Source organism: Ceratosolen solmsi, unplaced genomic scaffold, assembly GCF_000503995.2.
Source record: "Ceratosolen solmsi marchali unplaced genomic scaffold, CerSol_1.0 scaffold30, whole genome shotgun sequence".
Taxonomy (NCBI): Eukaryota; Metazoa; Arthropoda; class Insecta; order Hymenoptera; family Agaonidae; genus Ceratosolen; species Ceratosolen solmsi.
This window is the reverse complement of record NW_011948421.1, coordinates 5,185,309-5,207,247: the sequence shown is the minus strand read 5'-3', so window position 1 is coordinate 5,207,247 and position 21,939 is coordinate 5,185,309. Positions and strand designations below refer to the sequence as shown.

Sequence of the window (21,939 nt, the reverse complement as noted above, 5' to 3'; positions counted from 1 at the left end):
GAAATTATAATCTTTTTACCTGATTTACATAGATTTGAACAATATTTTTAAATATCGCATGTAAAAATGTGTTCTGTCTTTGAGACTTTAGTTGTTAGTAATATTGTTGTCAGATTTGATTATTTTCGTTTTATATTTTATTTCTATCCCTTATGATTGGATCGCTTAGCTGCCCTGGCAAACAGTAGAAACAGCTGCTCAAGGGTAGACGATAGAATAGAAAAATCGTCGATAGAGTTATATTTACTCTTTAATTCGTTCATAACGTTATACATTTTCCTCCATGTAGTTTGAGAAGTCACAACATGATACATAAGAAATCCCTAAAATTAAATTATGTTTCATTAACATTGTTATATTTTATTAGTATTTAACATATTATTATTATCATTATTATTATTATTATTATTATTATTATTTCTGATATTTTTATTAATTAGAATTATATGTAATTAACCAATTTTTAAAACATTTTTAATACTACAAAGGAACATGTAAATCAAATTAAATTATTTGATAAAAATTATGAAATGAGAATAAATTTCAATTACTTTAAACTTTGTATCCAAACATTAAACAACATCCTATATTAGATTTTCATATTTATATAAAAAAACATATAAATAAACCAATCAATAGTTATTCATATTAATTACAAAAATTGTTATTGATATTTTTATTTTTACATTAATAAATGTTAACATATTAAATTTGTTTGATATTTTCAATAAAATTTTCACAAAATTTGTATGTTGCTTACTGAATTTTCATCTACGAGTTCGCAATTTAATGCTTCTTGTATATCCTTCTTAATATTTTCTATTTCGCTGTTCGATTTCTCGGGATTCAATTTCATTTGAATATCGTATCCTGCGCCAAAACGCTGTTTCAGTTCTTGACATGGACCAATGCACACCAATTGTCCATCCACCATAATAACTAATCTATTACAAAGAGCCTCACATTCTTCCATACTGAACCAAATTGCATTTTAAATTAATATTTTTCTGATAATGTTACTGATGGTTATTACTTATAATAATTAATTTATTAAATTTGAAACTGTTATTTATAATATCTAGCAAATATTTCAGAATTTATTGTATTTTATCAATTATTTTATAAAGTTTAACCCAATGTTAGGATAATTTAGATAACTGACTGGCATAGTTAATTCTTTAAAATAAATTAATACATAAAATATTTTCCAATAAGTATTTGAAAACATGTTTACCAGTCGTCGTTTATTAGTTGGTTAGCAGTTTTAAAAATATAAATTTATTTATTTTTTGAATTTGTCATTAAGGATTTATTATTTGATTATGAACATTCAATTAATTTAGAATTTCTATGACGTAAACTATTATTATTTAATAAAATTAATTATCAATAATAAAATAATGCTTAATTTGTAGAAGTGCCGATTGTTTGCAGTTAAAAGTATACCTATGTGATGTTAAAATAATGGCCTGTCCAGTTGTTTTGCAGAAATCGATAACATTCCATAATGATCTTCTAGCAGCTGGATCAACACCTGTTGTGGGTTCGTCAAGTAGAATCAAATTGGGACTTCCAATAAGGGCCATCGCTATGTTAAGTCTTCTCTTATTTCCTCCACTATATGTTCCACTTGGCTGTGAAGCACAGACATTTAAATCTGAAAATGTTTATCAATTTTTTTAATAGCACTCAGAAATCTAAACCATGCAATTTTTATAAAGCAATAGATTTATACTGACTTAATCTGTTGATCCATTTTCTTACTTCTGCACCAACCTGCAGTTCTGGAATACCTCGTAAACGAGCGAATAATGTCAAATGATCGGTAGCGTTCAAACATCTTATTAAAGCATCATTTTGTGGACAATATCCCATCTGTGAGAGATACTATAATAGAAAGTAATAATACCCTTTGCTTTATATTGTTTTTAAATGATAGAGCATTAATTTTTCTTATAACAATATTATAAACGCTTTATTTAATCATATACTGTTATATATTTTAGCATTTTATTCTCTTTTCATTAAAGTAACATATTTTATTTTAAATATTTTTAGCATTACCACATTTGATATCAATTAACAGTTTCTTCATTATGAAATAATATATCAATACTAAATTGAAAACGTAATTCTTCTTTTTTTTTTTAATAAATATATTATTAATGTATAGTTTAGATAATCATATTTATAAAATATTTTTTTTTATTAAATTTTCAATTATAACAATGCTCAAATAAAATAACTTAAAAATATATTCAGTTAGAGAACTTACGTATTTCTCGTTGCTTTTATAGTCCTTATTGCCTAAATACATAACACCGCTATTAGGTACCGATTGTCCAGTCATTATTTTAAAGGTTGTACTCTTGCCAGCCCCATTGACTCCAAGTAAACCAAAACATTCATGCTGTTTAACTCCGAAGCTGACCTCTTCAACCGCCAAGAATTTTCCATAGCGCTTGCTTAGCTGATAAACCAGAAATAGGTAGTTGTTGGAGGTGTCATTGTTGGAAAGGGCGTTACTCTCTTCACTCGTCGCATTACCATTAGATTCTGCTTTTTTATTTTTTACGGCTTTTTTGTTCGTTTTCTTTGTATCTAAAAATCAAATGAAAACAGATTATGTTTACTTAAAACTGATTAAAATTATTATTATTTGTTTACGTATAATGCAAGGAATTAAAAATTTTCTTATTTAATTCAACTAAAATTTTATTTTAACAATTAACATTTTAAAAGTTTTTATTGCTTTATTACATTATTGCTAAATTACATTATTGCTCGATATAAAATATTTAAGATTATAGTTATATTTTTTATATTTTATATTCTAAATAGATTTATTTTGAAAAATATCAATTTACATACGGTTACAGTTGTATGAAACAAGTTAAGCGTAATAATAGCTTAAAAATAAATATTTAAAATAAATGTAAATATATAGGTGTAACATTAAATAATTTAAATATTTTTCATAATAAATTATTGTTTTAAAAAATAAATCAAGCAAATTCAAAACTTTGCATGTACAAATTATATAAAATCAAATGATTATGATCAATCATATAAATACTCACAATGATTTCTGGCTTTAGTTATTTCGAAAGAAACCGAATGTTTCTCTTTTTTTACTTGTTCGTCATATGGATCATCTAAAATTTCATACTTGCCATTGCGCATCTTTGCAAGCATTAGAGGTATAAATTTATATTCTAACAAAGCAAGAATTCCAAAATAAAGTATTGGTGTGAAGCACATGTATGTTATACTTTCTTCTAACGACATGTCATCTTTGAAATTATTGAAATAACTTAAACTTTTTTTACATTTTCCATCAAAGCATTCAAGATCTGTATAATAATTACAAATAAATATTAAAATCAATATTTTTGGCATTTTAATAATCGAGAAATATTTAAAAAACAATTTTGAAATTACTGTTTTTTTTATAAGCAATAATAATTACAATAAATTTGCTTAACGTTTACTATATAAAATGGTTTATTCGTACCACAACAGGTATCTTTCATAAGACACGCAACATCATGAAGTACATTTGGTAGCCTTCGACATCTAGCATTTTGAGTGGCAGTGGTAAAAAAGGAAAGTTCACCATGAAAGAAACTTAAATATGGTATTAAAAGAAATAGCTTCTTTTGAATTGATCGTAATACTCTTGCAGTCTTTAAGTGACTTAAACTTAGGGCGATAACGTGCATTATAAGTTCCAAGGAAACTAAAGTAAAATATTGTTAAACTTAATAAATGAAGACAAAATTATAATGCAAGTGTATACAGTAAATAAATTTTAAAGTATACTCTACATTTTTATAAACTTACCGAGGCCAAATGGTATAAGACTGAGTAATGTTATAACAGTGCTTGTAGATTTTTTCAAGAAACTAAATATATAAATCAATGGCAAAACATTGATTGCAAATAAAACTAATATGAGTATTGTTATGCCTGTAAAAAATTATTTTTTTTATATTCAATAACATATATACATTTAAATGCTTATGTACTAATCTTATTTTTGACAATTATTTTTTTAATGTTATATAATTTATAAACATATGTCACATACAATCTTTATCATTTCAAATTATATAATTGATACCAGTTATAATAAATAGTTGACTCTTTAAAATATTTTATATAATACATTTATGATTTTAATATGAATCTGATATTTGAAACTTTATTTTGTTCTTCATAAATTAATTTTCCAAAAAATGTTGATTTAATACAAGAATTACATCGAGCAATTTATGAAACATTTTCGTCATTAATTATTCGTAATTATTAAAAATAAGTATTTAAACTTTTAATTTAAAGTACAATCATAATATTCCTTATTATTTGTTAATAATTATTTGTTAAGCAGTGTAATGACTTATAAAAATACAAATTCCAGTTTAATTAATGACATTTTTCCTCCTATTGTTACAATCATGTAATCATTAATTTAGATTAATTGACTTACTAAATGTCATTTTAAAGAGCAGTTTAAAAGCACTCTTGAATCGTGCAAACTTACCAATTTCTGTCTCTTCATACATTCGAAGATCAATGGCATTATCCATACATAAGAATCCAACAACAACAAAGATAATTAGTATTAGAAAAACAAGAAAATCAAATATAAACATCGTGCCCCAGTAAGTAAAGCAAGAAACTCCAGCCATCCTTTGTAATTGTTTGACATTCGTGACTGATTCCCTAAGAGGATGAATGATGAAGAGAGCGATTGCCGGAAATAAGAAGAAGACAAATAGAAGTACGGTTCCATACACAGTTTCGTCGGGTATGAAATTAGATTGCAAAGAGTTTGGTAGCTGATGACTGAATATACTAATGGAGTGATCGTCTCCAGCCAGGGTCTTGATGATTGCATTTGACAGAAGATTAATGGATATAGGAATGCTGAACATAGCGTTATCTGAATAGAAAGCATTCGCCAAAGTATCGTTACCAGTTTCATTGAATTCAGCTGCAGCGATTAAACTACTGCTGTATGATGCTATGTCTTGATGCCCCAGATCCAGCATCGCTATTACGTAGAAATAGATTATTATTGTTTAATTTTTATACATTATTTTATCAACTAAAAGTATTTGTATTTGTAATAATTACCATCGGTGATACTAGGATAATTTAGAGTTTCAGTTGCTATGCCATTATATTCTTCTGTAGCCATTTTATATTTTTGTCCAAATAATTTGTTGTTGCTCTTATAGTAAGTTTGTGGTTTACTGTACATGTTTAGTCGCATTGATATTAAAGGTGTAGTATCACTAGACATATTATAGTCCATAGTCATAAACATAATGCAAATTATAGGCAGTAAAATCTATTGCAAGAAAAAATGTTTATCAAATTAAAAAATAATTTTATACAAGTACACTAACTTTTTTTTAAACAAATTAATTTCAATATAAATTCTATTTTTTATTTTATATTATATCACGCATGTTGATTCTACTTACTATAATACTAATTGTTGCCTTATTTTTAATAGAATATGTAACTTTTTTTTTTAATAATGCAAGTAAAGATTGAACAAAAAGAGCGTGTCCTTTTAATTTTTGAGTAGCATCTATAAATGGCTGACAAGAATCTGTGACATCATCATTATCTCGAGTAACCCTATTAACATTATAACTTTTATTAGTAAATCACTGAGAAATGCAAAATGACTACAATTATAATTGTAACAAGTAGTTTTATGACAATGATTGTAATAAAAATGATTTCATTACTAAATTTTATCCCCTGATATTTATAAAGAAGCTTCTTATATTAAAATGAATCGTTATCTTAAAAATTATTTTATTTTAAATGAAGATCAACTCAATTATAATATTAATATATTTTAGTTAATATATTTTACAATATAATATTTATAATTCAATTACATATAGAAAGTCATATATGTTGTTAAACATGTTTCAATAAAAAAGTCATTTTTTTTTACCAAATACCTATAAATAATTTTTTGAAGACATATTAATAAATAGTTGAACGTACTTTAAAAACACTTGCTCTAACGTAATTAAAGAAACGCTCATTCCTGTAACGCCAAATTCCTTTTTCTTTAATTCCATTTTATCCAAAGAATCTGGTAACTCGTGGGAATACGGAATGCTTAAGACTATCTTTCCACCATCAATATTAACAATTTGACCTCTTGCATCTAACTCTTTACACACTTTCTGTGATTCACACCATGGTTCAGTAGATAATGTTATTTCTATATTTCCTTGACCTTAAAGTATAATATTCTATATGTTAATAATAAATAATTGAATATTTAAAATATGATTAGATATTAATTTTTACCTAATAATTTTTTTAAAAACATAGATGTTCCATAGCTCTTTAAATGACCCATATGCATTATCGCAATTCTATCTCCAAGGATATCGGCTTCTTCCATATCGTGTGTACTAATTAAAATTGTTTTTTGTCCCCTCATTTTCTATTTATAAACAAATATTTTTTAAAAATAAAATAAAAATTAATTATTTATAAATAATAGAGTCGAATGATATGAATGAATATAAATATAATAATAATAATAAACAATCTATTATTAATAGTAATTTTTTTTATGTCAAAAAATAAACATTCGAAACAATTATAGATATAATAATTGAAAATATCTTACTAATATAATGTCCCAAGTATCACGTTTACTCTCTGGATCCATGCCAGATGTTGGTTCATCCAGTATTAAGGTCTGCAATACAAAATTATTTTAATTTTAATTTATTAAATAAAATAATAAATATTCAACTAATCAAAAATAAAATTAAAATATTTATTATTTAAATATATATTATATTTAAATATATATTAGATATATATTAAACTTACACTTGAATCTCCAATAACTGCCATTGCAAGACATAATCGTCTTTTTTGGCCACCAGATAATTGTTTAGGCAAAGCATTCCTTTTATCAAATAATTTGAGTTTTACAAGTAGAGCATTTACATTTTTCTTAATTATTACTTTTTCTTCATTTTTTCCTTTTAACTAATAAAAATATAAATTTTATTGTTGTTAATTAACATAACATAAAATACAAATAACTTTAATTTAATAAAATATAAAATTACTACCATGCCAAAAAACTCGATTTGTTCAGTAACCGAGAGATTTGGAAATAACATATTTTCTTGAGGGCAAAAACCCAAGTCATTTATTATTACATTTGACTCCTCTTTTACATTCTTTCCATTTATAAGTACTGTGCCAACTGTAGGACTAATCATACCTTATAAATAAAAATTAATTGAAGTTAATTATTATATTAAAGAGATTTATAACATGAATTATATATTTATTGTATAAATCGATCAAATTTAATGAAAATATTTTTAAAGTACTATAATTTTAATTGTTTTTAAATATAAACTATGATTCAATAAAACTATTAAAAAAGATAAGTACCTGTCAAAATGGACATCATTGTAGTTTTTCCAGCTCCATTATGCCCAAGTAGGGCAGTAATTTGTCCTTTATAAAAATCAACGGATACACCTCTGAGAGCTTGTACTTTCTAATAAACAAAATAATTGAAAAGGTAAATATATGTAATCTATAATTAATTTATAAAAACCAAAGTTTTTAATTTTACCGATTTACTAAATAAGTGTGTGGAATAATCTTTTTTTAAATTTCGTATTTGAATACCAGGTGTATAAGAATTTTTTGATACAGTTTCAAATGGTTTTCCATCTACATTGACAAATTCATAATCTTCAGTTTCATCATCAGAAGTTACTCTATTTTGACCCTTTCCAAACTAGTAACATAAAATGTAGAAAAATATAACTATGTAGATTAATTTATTTTATTTAATTATTTATATTATATATTATTCAATGTTATTATATATGTATTATTTCAAACTAAATGAAAAAAATTAAATAAAAATATTACCTTGAAAAAGTATAATGGATGTTTTTTAACGCCATATTTTCCGGGACGTACAGTATGAATGTAAATTGTCATGACAAAATGATACATCATTCCAATTATTGAAAAAACCATTATCATTCCCAAACTTCCTGCAGTTTTATACATTGGATCCGCGACCAAAAATAAATTATCCCATTGAATTCCTCTTACTGAAAATAATTACTATTTCATAAATATTGACACATAAAAAAATAACAAAATTAATTTGTTAAAAAAAACTTACACATGGTTTCATAATTATTTACTTCTTGGAATGCTCGAAATAGTAAAATATTAGGAAAAAATATTCCCAGATAAGGTACTACTGAATAAAAATCTCCTTTAATACTGTACTTTTGCATCATACTAGAGCCACCATAAAGTGCCAAAATTCCAGATATCATGAATAAAGCTATAAATAATTTAATGGCAAAATATAAAAATTATAGAAATAAATAAATGAAATATAATTGTATTATTTGATTTATCAAATGTTTTATTTTTATGCAATTGCTTTCAATATGAAAATTAGATGTGAATGCTTACGTTTCGAAAAATAAGCTGAAATATGCATGCCAAATGTTATTAAATGTCCAACGTGAAAAATGAGGACTATCCAAAAAATAAAACTATTTCCATAGTATAAATAAGGATGGACATTATTAGTAAAAGCAAAGTTAAATAAAATTATAAGAGCAGATATATAAGATATGCTGAAAATTAAGCCACTGACTAGCCAACTCAGCAAATTTAAATAAGTTGGGACACCATTCATTGCCATTAGAACCTGAAATTCAATATATAAATCATTAGAAATATAGGATTAAAAATATTCTTCAAAAATTATATTAATATAAGTCTAATTAATACTGCATAATTTTGTTAATAAAAACATTTGTGAATTATTCCTTAAATGATATATACTTAAAAGAAATGTTTTATGAAAATTTTGTTTAATAATTATAATTTTGCCATCCAACTTAATAGATTTTTAATTTTGATATTTTATATAATTTGTATAAGATGTATTAAAATTATCTGTATCTTTGATTAAATAACTTTTTTGTTAAATGATAACTTACATTGATTCCAATAAATTTTTCATCTGCTGCATAAGTTGCTTCTACACATAATGGAATTAAAAAAGCAATAACAGCAAATCCACAAAACAGTATCCTTGATATCATATCATTTTCATTCAATTTTATGTAAGGTGGATATGGCATCTTCTGTATCGATATCTAATAAATTTTAAAATAATAATTAATAAAATTTTTTCTCTAATTATTGCAAATAAATAATCACAAATTATATTTATACTATATAACATCTAAAAGTTTTTTAATACATAACAGTTTACACAAAAATAGCTATATATGTTACAATATTGTAATTAGTTTTAAAAGTAGAACTCAAGTATAATTATTAACTAGTTTAATATACAAGATACTATCAATGGAAATTCAAGGCTACATTCAAACATCTCCATGAATACTAATAACACTTTGAATTTAATTATTGCATTTGGAATGTATGATTAAATAATTGATTAATTTATTGAATTTAAACAATTGATTGACACAAATTAAATATTTAAAATAATTTTCAATAGAAATGTTTCTAGTACGATAATTATTTAATACAAACTTTTGATTTAAAGGCTGCATTTGGAGCTTTCATTTTTATAAATGATTCATCTAGGCACAACTGTAGTTGTATAAATGGTATCACATCAATGAAAGCATGCTCCAACGCTATTTTTATTGGCCCTTGATTTTCTATTTTATATAAAACATTTGGGATTGCATAGGAAGTTCGTATTGTATATTCTAAATGTTTTGTTGAAACATTGATATACTTGTCATCAAATACTACAGCTATAATATTATTTATTGGAGATTGACTTTGATACAATGCATACATTTTAAGCATTTCCTCTTTTGAATAAAATCCAGTTATTTCTGTTGGAAAAAAATATATTAATATTTTTGTTATGAAACAAAATTATTTATATTTTATAATAATAAAATACATAATTTAAGAATTTAAATATATGTAAATAATGTAAAGTATATTAGATTTTTCCTTTTCTGTCATATTATTAATTCATATGAATTATTAAATCAATCTATTATTATTACTTTTCTTAAACATTATTATTATTATTGCTTTATCAAAAATAATCTTAATTACAAGTTTTATTATAATTGTCATTAAAATTTATTATTCTAAAACTTAATAAAAACATATTAATTTATAATTAATAGACAATTTTATTATGTCTAAATTTATTTATTAATATAATTTTGTATTTTAAAATATGGTGACGTTGGTTATGTGTAGAGTCGACTTACTATCATTGGGAAATTTGAGACAACCCCTTGTTTTTTCCATAAGTGTTCTTGTAAATCTATTTTCAGGCACAAAATATATAATGTTCATATAATTAACCTTTGTTATTAATTCGGCTTTGGTCTTAATATCATAATAAGTATTGTTTTCATATTTTTCTGGTAGATTTGCAGAAAAATCTCTACATGCTTGAATGAGAATAAACAATAAGAAGGGTATTAAAATTTCAACAAATAATCCCATCTTCCAATGCCTCTTTCTAATAAGAAAGTTCTTGTAGAGCAAAAGCCTAAATATTCTCAACTTTTCCTTCATTTTTTCTTTGATCAATTAAACACTAAATAACAGACAGAGACGATAACACTTTTCTTATGTCTTACAAAAGTTGTCTACATACAGTGCTATTGAAACTTAGATTCATACCACCAAAGTGATCAATAATACCTTCATAATAGTCATATCCTGAACTTTTGACATGCACAGTAATCGCCTTTAAGAAGAAATGAAAGGCGAAAACAAAAGTTTAATTATAAAAAATTAGTTTCTTAATATTGTGATCATTTTTTTATTTTGGAATTAATGATATAAAAGATACTTAATATTTAAAAGTATACAAACGTACGTAAACAAATTATCATTCTAATATAATATAAATCAGCAAGCAAATATTTTTCAGAGCGCGCACAAACAAATGTCTTGAGATTATTCAATGAATCCTTCAACAGCCTCCAATAATCTTTGGTTTTTATTCGTGGGTTGTGCACTCAAACGATAAAAAAAAAACGCGCGTGCGAATACCCGTACACCTGGACACGCGACACACTTCGGTATTTACACTCCACCATACTTGGCCTTGTGATCACGAGAACAACGATGTTCCCCTTTTGCTTTTCAATTATGAATTGATGATAAACAGGAAAAATCGAAGAATTTTTCCTTACGAACTCGGCTACACTCCGTGGGAAAACAAGATACACTCAGTCATATGCTACGAAGGCGACTGCCTAGTTAACAACTGAAGAGGCAATAGGCATTAGCAGTCTGCCTCCCGTGGCTTAGGGTATAAACAAAACGTCGATCAGAAATCAGAATACATCGGATGTTCGGTGCACGTCATCGCGTGCCAGCCAATCCGAAGCTGATTTTCCCCTGTACCGTTACGGAATTTTCCAATGACGAAACCATGGCACGATTGCGCGCCAGGCCCTCCTGGTCGAGTTCTTCCTATACCTGTGTGCATGCATACATATACGCCCCCGCGCTTTTTGGCTGTCGCGTTTAATTCAATGATCGAGCCACCAGTAAAGAACGCAGCTCAATACCATAGCTTGCGTTGTGAAAAAGTCAAATTTTTAAAAAAAGTGCAGGCTTTTTTTTATTGTTATTGTTGCAGTTGTTGCTTTGAACGGAAGAGTTTTATCGAATCAGTGCTGCAATGTTCATAAAGCTTATTTATATGGATACGTACTTTTTTAATGCTAGGGAATCAAGTATTCGTCCTTAATTGTCTTAAATTTAATGCATTAATTAGTCGTGAGCAATCAAAAATATCTATATGCTTTCATTGTCATCTGAAATAAATTTTAAATCAAACAACGCATTAAAGTTGCTTTTATGTATAGTAAGAACATTCAGAATGTTGAAATGAGATCAAGGTTAAATTAAAATATCGAATATTTTGTACTACTTGCATTAATTTATGAACGTAAAGTTTTTTTATAGTTATACTATTTTTTTATTTAATATATTGACGGGAGATGAATTTCTTTAAAATTGATTTTGATTAATTTTATGCATTTTATTTGTTACTTTTAAACAAATTGAAAATATTTATTTCTACTTTATTGTTCAGATAATTAATAAATAAATAAAATTTTACAATCTACAGTAATTATTAGGTCACCGGTTAAAATGTAGCAATCAGGGTCACTAAGTAAACATTCCCGAATATTTAATAATGAAATATCTGTGTATAATAATATACGTAAAATGTAAAAGCAGTTACAATCATAACAACATTATAATATCACTACGAAAAATTATAGAAATATTGATTATGAAAATATAAATTATACAAAAATACAGCGGTAATTGTGTTATGAACGCATGGGTGTTGATGTATAGGCATACGCATGTATAACATCCCCTATATAAAATTATCAAAATTCTTTTTTTATATATACTTTTTACTATTTTTCTATGTTTACTGTTTTTACAGATACAAGTTTCTATTTTTATATAAATTAAAAAAAAAAATTAATTTATACTTGTTTGCGATGCACACAATAAAATTATAATTTATTTACAATTCATTCTATTCTATGAATACGCAAAAGTGATAATTTTATGATAATAAAATCCTATTAGAACATTATATTATAAATTTAGAAGTGGAAATTGAATGAAGCGATTTAGAGTCGATTTTTAACCAAACCGTTGAAAAATTTGTTTATATTTATTTACCCTTTTTTCATGTTTTGTCAAGATTTGAACTGATTTGCACTAAAACTTGCAATGATATACTAAAATAATTGAACTACAATTTATAATGTTTTTTTTATTAATTATAAATATATATTAGAAATTAATTAAAATTTAAAAATATATTATATTGAAACATAAGAAAATAACCATATTTTTTTCATTATTCATTAATGCCAATCAATTATAACGTCGATTACAGTATTAATACTTTAATTAGATTATTTTACAATAATTAAAAATAATTAAAAATTATGTAAGCTAAATATGATTTATAAAAAAAGTGTTACTTTATAGTTTACAGTATTGATTCAATAGGCTGATTAAAACATGTTTGTTCGTAAAATAATTGTAATAAGTCGTATCGTATCTAGCTCACAATACGAAATTTTAAAGTATAAATCTTCAGAATGTGAGAATTTTGATACAAATTTATGATAATTCAAGTTAGTTAATAAAAGTGGCAAAAAGCTATAGCAAAAAAATTATTTAAATGATGCCTTATGAACGAATACCAAGAGTATTATAACTTTTAAAAATATTTCTTAGATATATTCGAAATATTTTTTAATAATATAACGAATATCATATACACTTTTTATCAAAAGATAAATGAAAGGCTGTATTAAATATAATTTTTTTTTCATTTTTTGCCTTGGAAACTTATTTATGAGGCATGTAATGAATTAATTTATTAACATCCAATAAAATTTTACTTTTAACAATGTTTATATATTTAAAAATGTAACAATTAATCTTTTTAGATTTACAATTTCAATAAGTTAAGTTTAAATAATAATTTATGTTACAATCCACACAGAATAAATGCCCGAATATGTTTAATATAAGTTATATTTCAAATCTTCGTTCTATATATCATTTAATATCTAATATTCATTTTTAATTAATGATTATAAATCTTTTTACTTTGACAATATTTTTTGTATAGTGTTCTAATGAATCAAGCTCATTATTTTATATAAATTGAATCAAATTATGATTTTCCATGCATTTCTTTTCAGCGAAAAACTATAATAAAATTAGTGATATAACAAAAACCTGATTATGTAAAATATCTATATTAAAATATTTCTATTCTTTGAGTAATAAATTATTTTAATTCGTAATATTTTTTACTAAAAAAATTATGAGCTGTATTTAATGTAAATATTTAAGTTGATTTTATTACGATTTTAATTTCAATTATTAATTAAATTTCATAGATTCTTTACATGTATCTGATTAATTTACAGTCTACGTTCATAATGATATTTAATGATTATTATAGTGAATAACTGTCTTATGCAAAGTCGTAGTAAAGTCATAGACATGCATTTGAACAAATTTCATATTGGAAATTTTAATTAATAATACAGAAATACTCTACCATTGTTGTACTAGGTATTTATGAAATTTTGTAGAAAGAAATATACAAAATAATAATTATTTAAATATTTTTTTCAAGCATTTAGTAAGAAACTAGATTTTATCTCAGATAAATAATAATTTTCTTTAAATAAGGATAAAATTACTAACATTTACAAAACTATTATTATGTTAATGTAATGTTATTTGTTATTTGCTTTAGTATTATAGTTCATAGCTAAATTTTAGCGAAACTTTTCGAATTATTTTGTTGTTTAATTTTAAGTGTTTATAAAATTTTATAACTTTGAATAAAGTCTAAAATAAAAAGATTTTTTCATAGAATTTTTCTTCTAATTCATTGAATTCTAATATGTTAAATTTGTATATATTAAAAAAATACAATTACAGTGACTTAATATAAAGAGCAGATTTAATCATGATCTTTATAGAAAAATTCATAACTTAAATATACTACTATAATAATTGGAATAGTCTCATTACAACTGTAAAAATGAACGTTGTGCCCAGGGATTAAAATTTTGCTGTATAATAATATGCCGAAATTTAATTATAAAGCGGTCTTTAGTTATTTATTTTTTTTTTACATTATTTTTATAATATAATTTTAAATAAATAGATGCAGAATTACAAGAATAAGCACAGAGGTGTGCAAAATTAAGTTTGAATGCAAAAATCTGGTTAATGATATTGAAGTATATTAAAGTATGAACATGGACGAGTTACATATTATAGCAGTAACACTTGCTAATTGAAGGCTGTAAATCCAGCCAGTAAAATACTTGATGTATTTTACTTCACATACCCATAAAACTCGTGAATTACGAAGTTGAACAACAGTTATAACAGCAATAAACAGCGTATAATTTTTATCTGACACAGGTGCCTTTGCGAACTAAAGAATTAAACATATGAGAGTTCATTTTTTCAAGTCATCAGCTAATACTTGTTTTGGTATAAACAGAAAACAAAAATAATGACGAGCATTGAGAATTTGCAGCAACAAATAAAAATCTTAGAGCAGCAATTAGCAGAGGCAACACTGAATAATGTTGGAGTACCTGTAAGAGAGAAAATCAAACAGATGTCAAGCGAAGTTGTCGGAACAAACCCTTACAGGTGGTGACGACTATAATTAAATCAGAATTAATTTTTTTAAATTATTTTTGATAATTACTATTTTTACATTTATGCACATTTTGTGGCAATAATATTTTTAATACTTATGATTTATGACGTTTAAAATTATTAATTATTTTTAATTAAAAATGTTTAAATTATATAATAATTTGTATATATATTATATATACAAATATAATACATATTTATATATACAAATATATTATATATACGAATATAAATATTATAAATATTAATGTGTACGATTTATTTTACAATACAATTATATTTAGTTTAATTTTCTCCTATAAATTGTTAGAAGCATAAAAAATTATTTAAATTTCTTAAGTATACTTAAATTATGAAGATTACTTCATATGTTTTACATAATGAAAGAATGTTTATAAATTCATATTACCAACAATTTAAATAAAAATTTTTTATTTTAATCCGTTGAAGAACTGATAATTTCAATAATAAATATTTTTTCAGTCGCTTATTAGCTTTGCAACGAATGGGTATAGTTAAAAATTATCAGAATATACAAAGTATGACTGTAGCTGTTGTTGGTGTTGGCGGAGTTGGAAGTGTAACTGCTGAAATGCTTACAAGATGTGGCATTGGAAAGGTAAATAATAAAACAATCCTCTTGATTATTAATATTAAAAGAATTTGTTCAAACAAGATTCATATGATATATAATGATTAATAAATAAAAATATATAAAATAAATATAATCATTCTTAAATAAATATTTTATTTAGTTATTATGCTTGTTATTTATGACTGCATTCATTCTATCTTTATACTTATTCCACTGAATATATCTGGTTCAATTAATCATTGCTTTAATAGAACAGTTTACAAAAGATTATTTCTTTTTTTTCAGTTAGTGCTATTTGATTATGATAAAGTTGAATTGGCCAATATGAATAGGCTCTTCTTCCAGCCACATCAAGTGGGACAAAGTAAGGTCGAAGCTGCAGCAAAAACACTAAGGTTTATTAACCCAGATGTAGAAATAGAAATTTACAATTATAATATTACTACAGTAGATCATTTTGATGAATTTATTAATACAATTAAGTATGAACATTCAATATTTAAATATTTCAATTCTAAATATTTTAATTATTATTTTTTAATAATGTTTCAATATAAAATTTGACTTTAAATTATATTTCTATAAATGAACATTAATTAAACATACAATTCGAAATTAAATGAAATTTAATTAAAAATATTAAAGTATTAATATATATTTATTTATATTACTTAATATTATTTATAATTAAGTAAATATTTATTATTACGTTTGAACTTATCAAATTGGTTTCAGAACCTCTAGTATTAATAAAGGACCTGTGGATTTACTATTAAGTTGTGTTGACAACTTTGAAGCAAGAATGGCAATCAATACAGCTTGTAACGAATTAAATCAAATTTGGTTTGAAAGTGGAGTATCTGAAAATGCCATTTCTGGACATATACAATTTATTATTCCTGGAGTGACTGCATGTTTTGCAGTATGTTACATATAATTTAATGTTACTTGAAGTATTTTATTTTCAATTATACTTTTATTCATTTTTAATAAGCGTTTAAATATTTAACAATTCATATATATAATTTCTTATTAATATTTTTTATGTATATATTGAAAACAAAAAATAATTATATTTCATCTTGATTTTTGAAGATTTTCTTGAAAATTTAACTATCTGATATTTTCATATATAATTGTTAGATTCATAAAAGATACATATAAAAATTAAATAATTCCAACTTTATGCTTTGAACATATCAAAAGTAATGATTTATAATTTATAATTATTGATATAGTTATCCTTTTTAAAGAAATTGATTGATAATTAATAATCTTAAAATATTTAGTGTGCACCACCTTTAGTTGTCGCATCGAATATAGATGAAAAAACATTAAAGCGTGATGGTGTATGTGCTGCATCTTTACCTACAACAATGGGTATTGTTGCTGGATTCCTGGTACAAAACACTCTTAAGTATTTACTTGAATTTGGTACAGTATCTCATTATTTAGGCTACAATGCTATGCAAGATTTTTTTCCAACAATGAATCTGAAACCAAATACGAACTGCAATGATAGATTTTGTAGAAAACGACAAGAAGAATTTGCCAGTAAACCAAAACTTGAATATTGTGAAGAATGTATAGAAGAAAAACCTTTGCATGAAGATAATGAATGGGGTAAATATATATTTCAATCTTAAAATATTTATTTAATCTTTTATTTCATTTTATCCAATATACTTTAATTGAAAAAGATTATCAAATTTTTTGCGGGCATCTATCCACACATGCATATATAAATATAGATGTGTGCATATATGCATTAATTATAGTTTGTTAAAAATTGTAAATTTTACATTAAAATTGTAAAAATAATTTTCTTTTTATGCAAATATTTTAGATTATAGTTAAATGGGTACTATTCATTTTATTTAAAATTTATGAACAATATATTATTTCAGGAATATGTCTCATTGATGAATCAGTACCGGAAGATACTAACACAAAAAAATATGTTGCAGAAGGATTAGTGCAAGCTTATGACTTACCTAATAAAAATATTGATTTTGAATCTCATGCAATAGACACTTGTGATCAAAGTTTAGAAGAATTAATGTCAAAAATGAAATCTCTGTAATTTTATTTGTTCATAAAAACACATTACTTTCAAATAAGATTTTATATATAATCATAAGGACTTTATTATTAAAAAATTATTAAATATTTTACAAGTGCATGTATATTTTTCTATTTATTTTTTTATAAAAATATTCTATTGCAATTTAAATCTAAAATTAAAAAATTAAAACTATTTCTATATACAAATTTATAGGAAATCAACATTATCACTTAAACAAGTTGTTTCTCTGTTCAATATCTAATCTTAAAAAATTTAATTAAATAAAATATAATACTAATTTATATATCAAATTTGTCATAACATAAGGCATGGCCTTCCTCTTCATACTCTTCTCTTTTAACTATTAAATTAGAGTATCCTGGATCTTTAGATAATAATTTTCCACCTTCCCATGAATATGTTATTGGACTAATAAAAAAATAATATATAAATTTTCGAAAGTAAAAGATATTTGATAATTCTTAATACTACACTTTTATATTCTGTGATTTTAATACCAAATAATATTGTATATTATAATTTGATGTCAATATTTATCTATTGAAAAACATTAATTTAATTTGAATTTAGTTCTTATATAAAAGTGTAGTAAAATTCCTTTTAAATTGATATATTTTTAAAAACTTACTCTTCTGGTAAATGAACTTTAATGGTATAATCTATGGGAGCAAGACTTCTAACTTCATTTAGTACTCGATTTTGTAACCCTGGAAATTTACTACTTCCACCAATAAGAACAATGTTTGATAATAAATGTGGCCAGGTCTCTTCTTCGCAAGCTTTTAAACAGTCCATTATAGCTTCTGGAATACCCATTTGCCTAATACCAACATCAGAAGGATGAAAAAGTATTTCAGGTATTGAAAATCTCTCATTGTTCATACGTAAAACTTGCTGATCTAAAGTAGTTCCTGCATCTGTTAAATATCCTCTTCTTATTGTTGTAAAATCAGGTAATACATAGTCTTTAACAATAGTATTATCTTCTATTTTTAATTTTGCTGTTTCCATGTCATTATAAAAGTTTTGAGATACAAAACAAGAATCTTCCTTAACTTGATTAACAACATATGTTTCATCCATAACATGCAGTTGCCTATATGATAAAATTTCTTTTAAATGATTGGTCAACAATTTGCCACCAACATCTATTCGTCGAATTCCAGCTTTAATTTTCATGTCATTTACAAATGGTATAATATGACTAAAACTGTAACCAATATCTACTATTATACAACATTTAGAAGTAGGATTTTTATGTCTATAATTATAACAAGATAAAGTTGATGGATTAATTCTCAATAAGCTAGAAATTTCGTACTCTTCAAAAAATATTTCTGCCATTGCTTCTTGAACAGATGGAAAATTAAATGGTGGTTCTGTTATTATTAAAGAAGTATGACTTAAATTAATAGGACAACATTCTTTTGAAAAAATATAATCCCAAACTGTTTTTTGAACATCCCAATTAATTAAATAGCCTTTTTGTAATGGTAACATAAAATACAATCCAGATACATCTCTACATTCTTCAATTTGATTACCAATAAATGGTCTTCGTCGTTCACTCTTAGCTTTCATTATAGAATTTGGTACTGTACTGTAAAAACATTTGTATTTATATTATATTTATATAAGGTTACGTTACTTTGATTTTATTTACTTACATTGGAGAATCAGTTGATAATCCAACTTTTGCAGTCCAACCTCCATTATCTAAAACGAATACTGACGAGCTCATTCTCATTTTAAATTATTTAAAATTATATTTATTAAAATTTCGAACAGCTGTAATAAAAGTACATTGAGTGATAATTTTCTGAAAAGATATTTGGCTCTCTAGTATTCAAATTTCAAATTACACATCAAGCTTATTTAAACTATAAATTAAAATTATTAAGCATGTTTTGTACTGAAAACTTTATTATAGTGATTTGTCATTTTCATTATGAAAACAAGAATTAAAGAAAATAATTCTTAAAACTATATATTAAAATTATAAAACAACCCGTTTATACCATAATATATATATATATATATATGTATATATATATATATGCTCTATCCGTGAAGCAATAATTCTTTTACTTTATTTCAAGAAACTGAATATTTTTTAAAACAAAATATCAATGTATTCATATTAATTTTAAGCTTTTTGCTATAAATTAATTTTAATTTAGTTCTACATAATTATTATATATAAATGCAATATGCCATAGATGATATAAGAGTGGTAAGTTCAAAAATCATTAGTTTTCGTTATAAATTATTAGTTCATTCTAGTAATAATATTTCTTTTTCTATGTTAATAAAATATAATAATAACTAAAGAATTGTATAAATTATCCTTTATAATTTTATTTTTTCATAATTTATCCCTATTTTATATTTTATTTATTATTTTATTTAAATTTGTAATAATATAATGTATTTTTTTAAATTTTAAATAAGAATTTTTATACCACAAATTTAATTTAAACTTTTAATACACAAAAAACTTCTAAGAATTTTAATCAAATAATTTTTATAAATAATTATAAAGTAAAAATATATTAAGAAGCATTAATAAATGAATTTATCCATCAAGCAGAGTGAGTTTATTTTAACATTTTCACTACAACAAAACCCTCAAACCTTGTGTAATAAAAGGAAGATTCGTAACTAATTTTTTAATTATATATTTAAAAAAGTTAAAATGATTAAATAGTTTTATATTACAAATACTATTTTTTATTTATAATATTTATAAATGTTTTCGGAATTATTATTATGATTCTATTATTATTTATTTATTATTCTATTTATTATTTATTATTATTTATCATTTATTATTCAATCAAATGTAATTAAAAAATAAGGAATTTCCGTTAATAGATTTATCGATTAATAAATTATTAATTTTTTAAAGTCCAAGTAAACAAATAATGAAAACTAAATTTGTTGTCATCATTGAAAAATGATTTTTTATTTTTTATTATTAAGTAATATACAATCAATGACATTGTTTTTTTAATACTCTTTGAGAAAAGAGTAGATAATATTTAGCAACAATCATAGATTTACACAGATAAAGACTATATTATTAGACTATGTAAACTATTTTGCGGGATGAAATATTGAGAAAGACAGTGTACTTAGTTTTCTTTGAATTCTACTTTTCATTAAAGTCGATAAGTTAGTACATACATATATTAAATTGCGTTGTATTTATTATTTACAATTATTGTTTCTATTTAAGTATATTATTGAGAAAAAATAGTTTGAAACTAAAAATGAGCTAAAGTTTTTGAAAGGTCGTCAAATTTGACTAATTAATATTAGATATAAAAACTTTTTTACAATATTTTTATTTAAAACTAAAAGAATGATTAAGTGAATTGTTAATCATCATTATTAATTATAATCATTATTTAAAATAATCATTTAACATTTATTTAAGACAAAATGTAGATTGGGTTAAATTTATATTTCGATTGAACTGATATTAAACATTTTTCATTAAATTAAAAAATTTGCCTTATGTTTACAATCTTTATGTATAAATTAAAAATTCTGATTTATTAAAAAAAATATAATATAATTATTTTACAATATACCTGGAATTTTATAAAAAAAATCTAAATCATTTTCAATATTTCAAGAGCAAGAATTATAAAATATAGATGATTATTAAATGTATAATTACAAACTTTCAATCGTGGTTACACATTGTCTATTGTTAAATTAATTTTATTTAAAGAAAAAGAAAATTTTAATTTATTGAATTTCTTATCTAAATATTTATCGTTTAATTAAATATTGTTTTATTTAAATTCATAAAATGAATTATTTTTAATACACAAAATATTTTGTAAAGTTATCAATTGAAAAATTAATTTTACATGAGTTATTTTTATAGAAATTGATTCTTTTATTCAGTTGTTGAAGAAAAAATAAAAAT

The 21,939-nt window shown here is 23.5% G+C and overlaps 3 protein-coding genes across 4 annotated transcripts; 1 reads left to right on the top strand and 2 right to left on the bottom strand.

The window, feature by feature from the left end:
• LOC105361414 (ATP-binding cassette sub-family A member 1) lies at positions 1-10,818 on the bottom strand. Its single transcript, XM_011498587.1, has 24 exons — positions 10,326-10,818; positions 9,619-9,932; positions 9,054-9,212; positions 8,518-8,758; positions 8,216-8,383; positions 7,954-8,141; positions 7,649-7,816; positions 7,462-7,570; positions 7,131-7,285; positions 6,883-7,044; positions 6,674-6,745; positions 6,346-6,484; positions 6,034-6,271; positions 5,493-5,652; positions 5,140-5,356; positions 4,544-5,056; positions 3,844-3,969; positions 3,515-3,739; positions 3,081-3,353; positions 2,276-2,601; positions 1,740-1,887; positions 1,447-1,657; positions 761-974; positions 1-323 (listed from the first exon to the last, which is right to left on the bottom strand). Exons 1-24 carry the CDS (start codon positions 10,636-10,638, stop codon positions 144-146), a joined length of 5,019 nt encoding a protein of 1,672 aa, XP_011496889.1. The 5' UTR covers positions 10,639-10,818; the 3' UTR covers positions 1-143.
• Positions 10,819-14,821: 4,003 nt separating this feature from the next.
• Uba5 (Ubiquitin-like activating enzyme 5) lies at positions 14,822-18,051 on the top strand. The gene is made up of 6 exons (XM_011498586.1): positions 14,822-15,309; positions 15,802-15,937; positions 16,199-16,395; positions 16,649-16,835; positions 17,203-17,536; positions 17,821-18,051. The coding sequence occupies exons 1-6, from the start codon at positions 15,167-15,169 to the stop codon at positions 17,994-17,996; spliced, it is 1,173 nt and encodes a 390-aa protein (XP_011496888.1). The 5' UTR covers positions 14,822-15,166; the 3' UTR covers positions 17,997-18,051.
• Positions 18,052-18,162: 111 nt separating this feature from the next.
• Arp6 (Actin-related protein 6) lies at positions 18,163-19,832 on the bottom strand. 2 transcript variants are annotated; one of them, XM_011498584.1, is made up of 3 exons: positions 19,667-19,832; positions 18,628-19,599; positions 18,163-18,407 (listed from the first exon to the last, which is right to left on the bottom strand). In XM_011498584.1, exons 1-3 carry the CDS (start codon positions 19,744-19,746, stop codon positions 18,278-18,280), a joined length of 1,182 nt encoding a protein of 393 aa, XP_011496886.1. In that variant the 5' UTR covers positions 19,747-19,832; the 3' UTR covers positions 18,163-18,277. The 2 variants fall into 2 exon arrangements, with proteins under 2 accessions (XP_011496886.1, XP_011496887.1); XM_011498585.1 differs by having other exon boundaries at positions 18,628-19,594.
• Between the last annotated feature and the right edge of the window lie 2,107 nt (positions 19,833-21,939).

What these genes read in the sequence shown, in the direction of transcription:
- Uba5 (XM_011498586.1), top strand. Translation starts at nt 15,167, where the DNA reads ATGACGAGCATTGAGAATTTGCAGCAACAAATAAAAATCTTAGAGCAG. An exon ending in GTCGGAACAAACCCTTACAG is followed by an intron (nt 15,310 to 15,801) that starts GTGGTGACGACT and finishes ATATTTTTTCAG; the next exon opens with TCGCTTATTAGCTTTGCAAC. An exon ending in GAGTGACTGCATGTTTTGCA is followed by an intron (nt 16,836 to 17,202) that starts GTATGTTACATA and finishes TAAAATATTTAG; the next exon opens with TGTGCACCACCTTTAGTTGT.
- LOC105361414 (XM_011498587.1), bottom strand. Translation starts at nt 10,638, where the DNA reads ATGAAGGAAAAGTTGAGAATATTTAGGCTTTTGCTCTACAAGAACTTT. An exon ending in TTCAGCTTATTTTTCGAAAC is followed by an intron (nt 8,384 to 8,517) that starts GTAAGCATTCAC and finishes AATTATTTATAG; the next exon opens with CTTTATTCATGATATCTGGA. An exon ending in TCTTATACCATTTGGCCTCG is followed by an intron (nt 3,740 to 3,843) that starts GTAAGTTTATAA and finishes ATTTTACTTTAG; the next exon opens with TTTCCTTGGAACTTATAATG.
- Arp6 (XM_011498584.1), bottom strand. Translation starts at nt 19,746, where the DNA reads ATGAGAATGAGCTCGTCAGTATTCGTTTTAGATAATGGAGGTTGGACT. An exon ending in TTATCAACTGATTCTCCAAT is followed by an intron (nt 19,600 to 19,666) that starts GTAAGTAAATAA and finishes ATGTTTTTACAG; the next exon opens with TACAGTACCAAATTCTATAA. An exon ending in AAAGTTCATTTACCAGAAGA is followed by an intron (nt 18,408 to 18,627) that starts GTAAGTTTTTAA and finishes TTTTTTTATTAG; the next exon opens with TCCAATAACATATTCATGGG.